Genomic DNA, 10,413 nt, shown 5'->3' with positions numbered 1-10,413 from the left:
ATGAGAGACTCTGGAATACTGAGAGCAAACAGGGTTGATGGGGGTGGGGGAGAGGGGAAGAGGGGTGATGGGCATGGGGAAGGGCACTTGTTGGGATGAGCACTGGGTGTTATATGGAAACCAACTTGACAATAAACTATGAAAGAAAGAAAACAAAAGAGTACAAAAGAAAGCATTAAAAAACAGCAAAAAGTAAACATTAAAAAATAAATTTCCCTTCAAATTCTAAAAAAAATAAAAATAAAAAAATAAAAAAGAATAAGTCCTGTACCTCCGGTTTTTGGTTTGTTTTGTTTTACATCTTTGATAGTTTGAGCTCTTAAAAAATTGTCTTGGGGCACCTGAGTGGCTCAGTTGTTTGTGTTCATCTTTAGCTCAGGTCATGATCTTGTAGTTTGTAGGTTCAAGCTCCAAACTGGCTCTGTGCTGACAGCTCAGAACCTGGAGCCTGCTTCAGATTCTGTGTCTTCCTCTCTCTCTGCACCACCCTCCCCCGCCCCCAGTCCCCACTTCTGTGCACTTTGTCTCTCTCTCTCAAAAGTAACATATTTTTAAAAAAATTTTTTTTAAAAAAAACTGCCTTCATTTTATCAGGGAGAAAACTTTCTCCTTAATTCCAAAGATAGTTACTTTGAAGCTCAGTGTTTGTTGAGAGAAGGGTTTTTGGAAGCTCCGGCAGGCTTGTTCCTATGATCCAAGTGCCCATCTGTCTGTCTGCCGAGATCCAGAAACACTGGAGCCATAACTGAACATACTGCCTACTGCTCACAGGCTGCCTACTGCTTTGAGGGAGGTTAGTTCTACTCTTACATTCATGCCTCACCTGGAGCCCGGCGCTCATCTTCTTTCCTATTCCTATCAAACCAACTAGGCACACGGAGCACACCCACAAGGTTTGATTACTTTTGACAGCTCTTACAAAGCCACGCCCAGTATTCTGAGAAGCCACGCCCCTGAATGAAGGAAAGACTCAGATGAAGGGGTGAGTGGGAGCTCCCCTCCAGATCCCTACAACCTCTGCAGCTCCTCGCTGCCTCCTGGGAGAGGCAGGTCTCAGAACCCAGCAAATACACGCCCTGCATCGCCTCTCAGTAAGGACGCTTCTGCCCCTTAACAGGTGTTTCCACAAACTCGCTGCCTACTTTCCTTTATGGGTGGTGAAATAAGCAAGCCTTTTTTTCTGAAAACATAAGAAGACTCTTCCTTACTAAAGCCATGGAGAAAACCCGAGCTACGGAACGCATGCAGAGAAAGAAACAGAAGCAACAAAGTAAGAGAGTCTGGGGCAGCATGGTAGACTCTTTTTGGGTTTGTACAAGATTTCAGTTGGGTGTTCATTTTTCCCAAGACTGATGTTCCATCCTGGGTAATTGTTTAAAGGTGGAGGATAGATCCAGATGACCTCCTGACGTTCCTTTCAGCATCTGTGTCTATGAGCCTGGAGTTTAACTTATTTTGTCCTTAAGTAAAATTGCTTTTTTCTCTACCATTAAATGTATGATATGGCAGGTGAGTTAATGGTCCTGGGGTTTAGTATCTCTTTACCCCTTTTAAGAAATATCCTGCATTTCACTCAAGGGCAGGGAAGACACCTTGTTTCTCTCCGGATTGCCACACAGCAAGGGTTAGACATAGTCCGACCTGATTCAAAATGGCATATTTGGATCACTAAGTTCCTTACAAACCTGAGATTCCCCAAAATCTAAGAATTTAGTCTTCAAGACTGAAGAATATTTTTAAATGATATAGATCTATGTATCCTGACACAGATCTCTAAGATACAATCTCAAGGAAAAGAAAGTGTGGAACAATATTTACAATATGATTCCGCTTATGCTGTTTAAAAGAGAAAACAGCTCCCAAACAATTGGTTTCATAGCTATCTATTCCTGAATGCAAATGCATAGAAAAAAAGCACAACACAGAGAGGCCACACAACACGCTGACAGCGCTGTCACCTCAGGGAGAGAAGAAGATAGAGGAAAGGGACTTACCATTGCCTGACATGTTTGTAGTTTTAACAACCAAACTTAGTATTATTCAATACTTGTATTCTTAAATGTAAGCAAAAAGAAGTAGAACGTCAAACAAATTTCAAGGGAAATAAGACAGAGAAAGCAAGTAGATAGATCAAAGTTGCACAGCTCACAAAAGCAAGGGGGAAGCTCTCAAAATGCCACTTAAAGCAAGATCTAGGATCGTCTGGATGGCTCAGTTGGTTGAGCATCCGACTTTGGCTCAGGTCACTATCTCACGGTTCGTGGGTTCGAGCCCTGCACTGGGCTCTGTGCTGACAGATCAGAACCTAGAACCTGCTTCAGATTCTGTGTGTCCCTCTCTTTCTGCCTTTCCCCCACTCACACTCTCTCTCTCTCTGTCTCAAAGGTAAATAAAAACACTAAAAAAATAAAAAAGCAAGCTTGAGTAATGAGGGAAGGGTAATATTGGGGGCACTTTCAGATTCTGCACGCTGTTCTAATGTCCTCTGGAAGGATGATATAAATTAGAAGTCACCCTAATTTGTGCCAAATTAGGAAGCAGTGTCATTTGGAAGAGCTATCAATTTTAGAAACAAATGTTAAAGGAACATGTTTTAGCATGGAAGTCAGTAAACAGATATATTTACATTGAAAGTGAAGTCTTATTTTTATAAATTTCCCTTTTGGGATGAATAGACAGGTGAAAGATTTTGTTTATTAAAGGAAAATTCAATTTAAGTCTTTTAAATATTTTTATATTAGTGGTTTTGCGGGGCTTTAAGAATTATCTAAGGGTTTTGATGAAAGTCTCCTCACATGAATGTTTAACAAAATATTTACAAGGAAAAATTTCATCTCGGTTGAAAATGGAATTTTTCCACTGAGACTAGCAATATCTATTATTAGTTTGTTTAATGTATACAATTTTATTTTATTACAAAACATTTCAGGGTCACTGCAGACAATCAGAAGTTACAGAAAGTAACTAAAAGAAACTAAGAAAGAAAGAAACTAAAGAAACTAAAAGAAAGAGAAAAAGAAAAAGAAACTAAAATTCTCATAATTTAACCACCCATATCGTTCCTTGGATCGTCTTTGCCAACCTCTTACGCATATAGGTATCTGTATTATAAAAAGAAAGATGCTATTTTGCAAAAACATTTTTAACTTATTATATTGAAGGATTTTTCAAGCTAATAAGTCTTTAGATATTTTAAAACCCCAGGTCAAAAATGCCACCTATCAAAGTACTCTGGTCAAGAATTCACTCAGTAGGGGCACCTGGGTGGCTCAGTCGGTTAGTGCCCAACTTCAGCTCAGGTCATGATCTCAGGGTTCATGTGTTCAAGCCCCACATCGAGTTCTCTACTGTCAGCACAGAGCCGGTTTGTTTTCTCAGCCCCTCCCCTGCTCACACCTGTGTGTTCTCTCTCAAAAATAAGTAAGCATTAAAAAGAAAAAATCCACTCAATAAAAACCATTGATTCTTTGAGCAATCACATAACTTTTGAAATGCCCCGGTATAAAAGCATTCTCAAAATCTGGTGAGGGGGGAGGAGTCAGCACTGTTAAAACCCAACTTCATGGGTGGTGCAGGGAAGTCTAAATGTGCCCAGGGCTTCCCAAGCTCACACTCAACTGCTTGAGTCGGGGAGGCAGGACCTGCCCCCAGGGCTCTGGTAACCCCCCAGCCTCCTACAGCCTCCTCCCTTGTACAAATGGGACCTGCTCTGAATCATGCAGCACCCGTTACCTCTCACCAGGAGCCCCTCACCTTGTACGTTATTTCATTGTTTCTCAGTTGGCTTTTTCCCACTGCTCAGTAGTTCATATTTTGAAAGGCTTATGTGCTTTCTAATGTGCTTCTAGCACTGAGTCTCTGTGAGGACAGCTACACCATGTTGGTGTCCAGCTGGAGGCCAGCACCAAGCGCAGCGCCCAGAATATCGTAAGTGCTCAACAAAGGCGTGCCAAGTACACATCACACCATGGACTGCCTGACTTGAGCAGGCAGTGTAGACAGTTGTGGAGACTAAAATGTGCTTGGGCAACCGTGCACATCTCATCAGGTTCATCAGACTCCAGTTCTTCCTCCAGACTGAATCAATGCACTGGCTGGATTACATTAAATTCCTAACTTCAAACTCTGGGATAGATCAGCCAAAGAAGATTTTAAAAAGCAGATAAAACAACCATTATTTGAGCTAAAAAATAAATAAACAAAAGCAATTGATCTACAAAACAAAAGTTCAGTGAAGGGGAAGAACCAATCAATAGTTTCATATTATCAGAATAATCAGACGATGGTACATTAATCACTTCTCAACCAGCCATTTCTAAGCATTTTGTAGAAAATATTGGGGCACATCTCTGCAGTCTGTTTTAATATTAATTATTTTTCCTGTTTTATGAAAAGAACTGATAGGAAGGCCCCCTAGTGGCCAGTTGCACAACTTGGGATGTGAATCAGCACATCCCAAATGCTTGGCTAAAAACAGTCCTACACACGGATGCTTTTCTATTTAAGCACTATTAGTCAGAAGCACTTAAAAAACTCAGCTCTTCTCACAAATGGCTAAATGCTCTACACATACAAAATGTATTCTCCTTTTAAGAATTCTTTGTCTTTCCTATGTTTATAAACCTAAGAACTCCTATACATAGCTAAGGGAGAACAAAACCATACTTCTATGTCATGACTATTAGTCTATTCAAAGATTTTGCTTTTCCCTAACCATTTCCCCCAAAAACATTCAACCAAACTGCCCTTATATATTACTGCACATTACACACCAGAATACCATTATTATCACGTTTTCTCCAACTTAAGTTTACCTCAGTAGAATAGTAGCATACTTTCAAGTTGATGTATTTGGAAATGACTTAACTTTGAAGTTTTAGCTTATTTAAAAGAAGGATTGACTTCATTTTCAGAAATATCAACACATTACTTAAGTAGTGTCAGGGTGAATGTGGAATCACCAAGAATTATATCACTGAGAGAAGTTCTATCTCAAATCTCAAAAGCAAAGCAATAACTCAATTTCTATTTTTTGGAAAATAGGACCTTTCCATTTTGAAAAAAAAATGTCAAATTATACACATTTAATGTACTTTCACTAATATTTATCCTTCTAAAACCCAATCTCTTAAAAATAAAATGTCATATCTGGAGCCTTTTGATGATGGTAGAAAGATTATTGCATTTCTGCATTGGATGGAAATGTTTTTATCATCCTTTTTTAATACATTTATTTATTTTTGAGAGAGAGAGTGAGCGGGGAAGGGTCAGAAAGAGAGGGAGACACAGAATCTGAAGCAGGCTCCAGGCTCTGAGCTTTCAGCACAGAGCCCAATTCAGGGCTCAAACCCACAAACTGTGAGATCATGACCTGAGCCAAAGTTGGCCGCTTAACCAGCTGAGCCACCCACACGCCCCTTTATCATTCTTTTAAAGGAAGCAGTGAAAGGAGTACCTGAGTGGCTCAGTCAGTTGAGCATCAGTTTTTGATTTCACCTCAGGTCATGATCTCACGATTGTAGGATCGAGCCCCATGTTGGGCTCCATGCTGAGCATGGAGCCTGCTTAAGATTCNTCATACACACTCTCTCAAAATAAAATATATATATATATATATATAAAGAAAGTGGTAAAAACAAAACACCCAACCCTCAGTTGACTCTTCCTTTGTATAGAGGAACTTCTGAGATTCACATTTCATCTACATCCTCATCCACGTCTGCAGTATTTTAGTAAACGTAAGTGCAAATGAAAGACAGTGATGAAAACTAAGTGGCTGATGAATCTTACTTTGTAACTCCAGTACTCTCCCATTAGTTTATACAGCTTCTTTTCACTAATCTTTATTGTCTCATTTCATTACACTTCTCTCACCAGATGAGTGGCTTTGATCATTTTCCAAAAAATGAAAACACACGTAAGCCATGTATACTCCTCTTTTTCTGAACTCTTTCATAGAAAACTATGTAAAATAAAATACACGTCATTCTCTTTCCATAACATAGCTTGTGTTCTGTTGTTAATTTTTTATTCATCATAATTTCTAGAAGCTTCTTAGTATGGTATCATTAGTGAAGTCATGGGATAGGAAAATCATTCTGGCCATGTACATTATTGTCAGCAAAATTATTCATGTACACAGAAAGTAGGCACTTTCCCTTCAGGTATTTCAGTTATTGTCCAAGTTTATATGCTTTGAATGGAGACAATTTAGAGATCATTTGTGGCTCAATTAAGGCACGAACTAAAAATACCTCTAAATATTCCCTGAACTTAATTAGGTGGTGTCCTCCTACCTCCCTTTGCACTTTTGTGGGAGATAACATATTACTATGAATTATTGCTGCTTTATTTTGACAATTTTATTTTGGGCTTTAGCTGTGGAGGAAGTGGAAAATTTTAAGCATGTTAAGCAAATGGATTCAAGAGGTGGCCTCTGTGCTTCCTTTGTGTGGGATGAACGGTCAGCTCTGCACACTTCCAGTCTCCGACCTTCCCCCAGTGCACCAGCAACCACCTTGCCATGCTGCATGTGCAGACAACGGGCCCTGATGCCTTTGCTGTTAGAATATATAATCACCCAGAGTTAGGAGTGGAAAATGGGAGCCTCCAATCATAAGCTCATAAAAGGCAATTTCAGTGTCAGAGTGGTAGACTGAATAAATATAGAAAGGATTTATTATGAAGTTCTGTAGTGATGCTGGCACCGGCAGCACACTGCTGGGCAACATTCTATCGCCAAAATCCAGGAACTAGCACAAACATTGAACCACTGTGTTCTCAGTGACAATAACGAGAGCAGCTTGACGATTGGCTGGCATGGCCACAAAAGACACATGCTGGCATGTTTCGGAACATAAATGATAGATCTGCTGCTGGGAGTTTATAATTATTTAATCAAACCCAGACTGCAGGACCTGGAGGGACATCATGTGTCCTCCCAAGTGTGGAAAAAGGACAGAACTCGACCGTTGACAGACTCCAGGGGGACCACAAGGGGCGAGGGGCTGTGCGGGTGTGCGCTTTCCCAGGCCAGCCAGGGCCCGTCCCAGGCCTGGGGAGGGGACCATTTCCCCTGGACTGCGTCATCCCCTAGCCAGCCTGGAGGAAGCAAGTTACCGGCCATCCTCTTGATGTGCTGATGGAAGTGGAATCAATTATATTTCCTTTCATGGAATGAAACTTATGTCCTGCTCTGAACAGGAAACCACTCTTTTGATTCAACTCTTTCTCCATCTCTCTCTCTCACACACACACACACACACACACACACACACACACACTTACCGAAGACTTGTGCCAGCTGCTTGCTCTATGTATACATAGTTTTAAATCCTGGAAGAATAAAAAGCTCCACCCCATTCATCCCCACGTCCCTTGTTTGGAGAATGAGATGACGGGCATGCTGTGGTCATGAAACATCTCATGACACTGAATGTTTGGAGACCGAGGTCTGGGATGCAAATGGACTTTACTCTTCAAATCAGCTTTTAATCTGTCACACCCTGGTGAAAAGGGACACGGGCTGGGGTGGGGTGAAACTCCAAAAGAAAGGATAGTGTGTTTTGGTGGAAAGAAACCAGATTAAACTAAGTTAGCATTACATGGCATCCCTAGCCCCTAAGAAACTTGGGAGTTTAAATAAGGTGCTCTCTTGAATGTAACCGTTACGTGCAAATTTAAGTTTCTATTTTAAAGCCCCCAAATGGACTGATAATGTTGTGAAAGAATAGCTTTGTTTTTTGTTTTTTTTCCTAAGGATATTGAGTTAAAGCAAACTGACATTAGGGAGAATGAATTCAATATAATCTTGATATGACTTATCAAAGTATTTAACTCCTAAACTTTTCCCAACTAGAAACTTTCCATTCTGGATATCAGATTCTTCATTCTGCCTCCCACCCCTCCCATATTTCCACCCCCAAATTCTTCTATTTAAACTTTTGTTGCAGAAATGCTTTAGATGGCGGGTGTTACCGGCAGAGCAGATAGGAATATGTCCCTACTTCCTGTGTTGCAATGTTCACACCAGGGATACAGAGAACTTCTACAGTTACCCAAATAGATATTTTTCCTCTAAATATGATGGGTTTTTTTCTTTATCAAATGGCTGTAAAAATTATACAAGCGGCCCACTAGTATATTTTTATTGTAAGTAAAATGGAAAAAGAAGAGAGAAGCCCCTTGCACTGCCTCCAATCCCAGTTCCTACTCCCTAACCCCAGAGGTAACTAATGGTAATAGATTGGGTGTGCAAATTTCTTTCCCCCATATGCTCTTTGTAAAGAACAAATTTCAGAAACAAAGTATGGAAAATATTTAACCTTCTGCCACGATTATTAGGTTTTGACGTTTAAGAGGGAAAAATGCCCAAACACATAAAAGCGGAAAATCCCCAAACAATTTGGTAAGATATGCGTTGTAGTTTTCTTCGTTCTGAAAAGTCCTCCAAAGGTTTGACAGACATACTTTCAAACACATGTAAAGACAACTCTACTTTTAGAAAATAAAATAAAAATGAGGTCAACTTCTTAAAAAAAAGTACAGAATCTTTTATCACTTTCCAAAGTGGCAGAGGAAGATTAGGAGGAAAAGATTAAACCATGTTTCAACCATTTATGTCTTATGTTCAACCAGTTTTGGCTTTTTCTTTCTGCAGCGCAATGGCATCATTCCTAAAAAGTTTTGTGAGGGGGCGCCTGAGTGGCTCAGTCAGTTGAGCGTCCGACTTCGGCTCAGGTAATGATTTCGCAGTTCTTGGGTTCGGGCCCCGCGTGGGGCTCTGTGCTGACCATTAGCTCAGAGCCTGGAGCCTGCTTCCAATTCTGTGTCTCTTTCTCTCTCTGCCCCTCCCCTGTTCATGCTTTGTCTCTCAAAAATAAATAAATGTAAAAAAAAATTTTTTTAAGTTTTGGGAGTTTGAGCTTTTAAAATGCAGACTCTTCCTAAGATATAGATGTAAATTTATATACTTGTTTGTCTTTAATTGGCATTTTAACAGGATAATAATCTTTTTATTTTTTTCTTAGATATTTTCAGTAATGCTAAAATAGTTTATATAGAATCTATAAGTAAGCAAAGATGTGGACTTATTTTAAGTATTGCAGTCAACACTTTATTTTATAAATGCATTAAAAGGAATTCCAGCTAGCTGAAGGGGCTGGAATGATGGCAATGGGCAGTCTGCTTCAGTAGAAAATGATCAACAAAGATGATAATGAAACTATCCAGAGAATCTTGCATTTTCCTTCTCTTGCCCTCTGAGGACATGTGGGAATTTCTATGTTCATGTCGCAAGCATGTTCTCTGACTAATAACTTCTTGTTTATAGTTGCTTGCCTGTGCTGAATTTCTTTAAGAGCTTTAATTATCAAGGGTGCCATTTTCTATTGCCTGTCTGAATAAGCTCAGGAACAGGACGACATTTTAAGTACACCTTTAGGCTATATTCTGTCTTCACGTGATGCTACATTCAGAGAACAAAAGTCAAAAACAAACTATAACAAAACAAACAAAAAAAACCACTAATCCCTTTGCCTGGCACCAGGAGTCTATGGATCCAGCCAAAGGATTGAATCCTACATTTTATTTTCTTTTTGAACAAGATCGTTGTGTGGAGAAGGAAAGAGAACGGCAAGAACTCTGGAGCGAGAAGACACATGGTAATTCTTCTTCACAGGGTGCTATGGGTACAATGAGGTATCTAGTCCCTGACTTTGACACAACCTGGTCCAGAAGAGTGAACAAACTGAGTAAGACGAAAGGGTAATCCTGACCACTCATGATAAAGTCAAATTCATATTGTCAAGTTCCAGAACTTCATATAAAGAAGNGACAATAAACTATAAAAAAAAAAAAGTATTTCTGTGTTGTTTTTGCTTTTGGTGTTGTGCTCTTTGTCTTTCTCTTGCAGGGAGAAGGAATGAGTGATAGTTCTGTGATCTGCAGCTCCATCAGTGTTTTCCTCCTAGACTTAAAGTTTTCTCCAAAAAGCTTCATTCAGATAATTACCCAACAAACAGTTCTCGAACAACTGCAATGCTCCAGCAGTGTACTGATGATTCAGTGACAACAGTCAATAGGACACGTGCTGCTTTAAGGACAGCAGAGTGTTGCAAGAGGGTCTGGAAATGAGGGGGAGGATAGGGATGGAGAGAGCTTGCTCATCAGGTCTGGGAGACAGGAGGTAACAGGGAGGTGACTAGGAGATGGTAAGAAATGCAATGACGGGGCTCCTGGGTGGCTCAGTCGGTTGAACATCCGATTGTGATTCAGTCATGGCCTCACGATTCCTGAGTTCAAGCCCCCCATCAGGCTCTCTGCTGTCAGCACAGAGCCTGCTTCACATTCTCTCCCTCTTTCTGCCCCTCCCCCGCCGCATGGGTGCATGCACACACATCCTCTCTCTCACTC

General features: G+C 40.3%; 1 protein-coding gene across 1 annotated transcript in view; it reads left to right on the top strand.

Moving 5' to 3' along the window:
- CACNA2D3 (calcium voltage-gated channel auxiliary subunit alpha2delta 3) overlaps window positions 1-9,826 on the top strand; it is a 771,963-nt gene extending 762,137 nt beyond the window's left edge. Inside the window, exons 36-37 of the mRNA XM_077776662.1 lie at window positions 8,660-8,739; window positions 9,606-9,826. Coding sequence (XP_077632788.1) covers window positions 8,660-8,739; window positions 9,606-9,666 — 141 coding nt within the window. The 3' untranslated portion in view covers window positions 9,667-9,826. The remainder of the gene's footprint in view (window positions 1-8,659; window positions 8,740-9,605) is intronic.
- Window positions 9,827-10,413: the final 587 nt, after the last annotated feature.

Source organism: Crocuta crocuta, unplaced genomic scaffold (genome assembly GCF_008692635.1).
Source record: "Crocuta crocuta isolate KB4526 unplaced genomic scaffold, BGI_CrCroc_1.0 scaffold87, whole genome shotgun sequence".
Classification (NCBI taxonomy): Eukaryota; Metazoa; Chordata; class Mammalia; order Carnivora; family Hyaenidae; genus Crocuta; species Crocuta crocuta.
The sequence above is the reverse complement of the archived record's forward strand: the minus strand, read 5'-3'. Positions and strand labels throughout refer to the sequence as shown.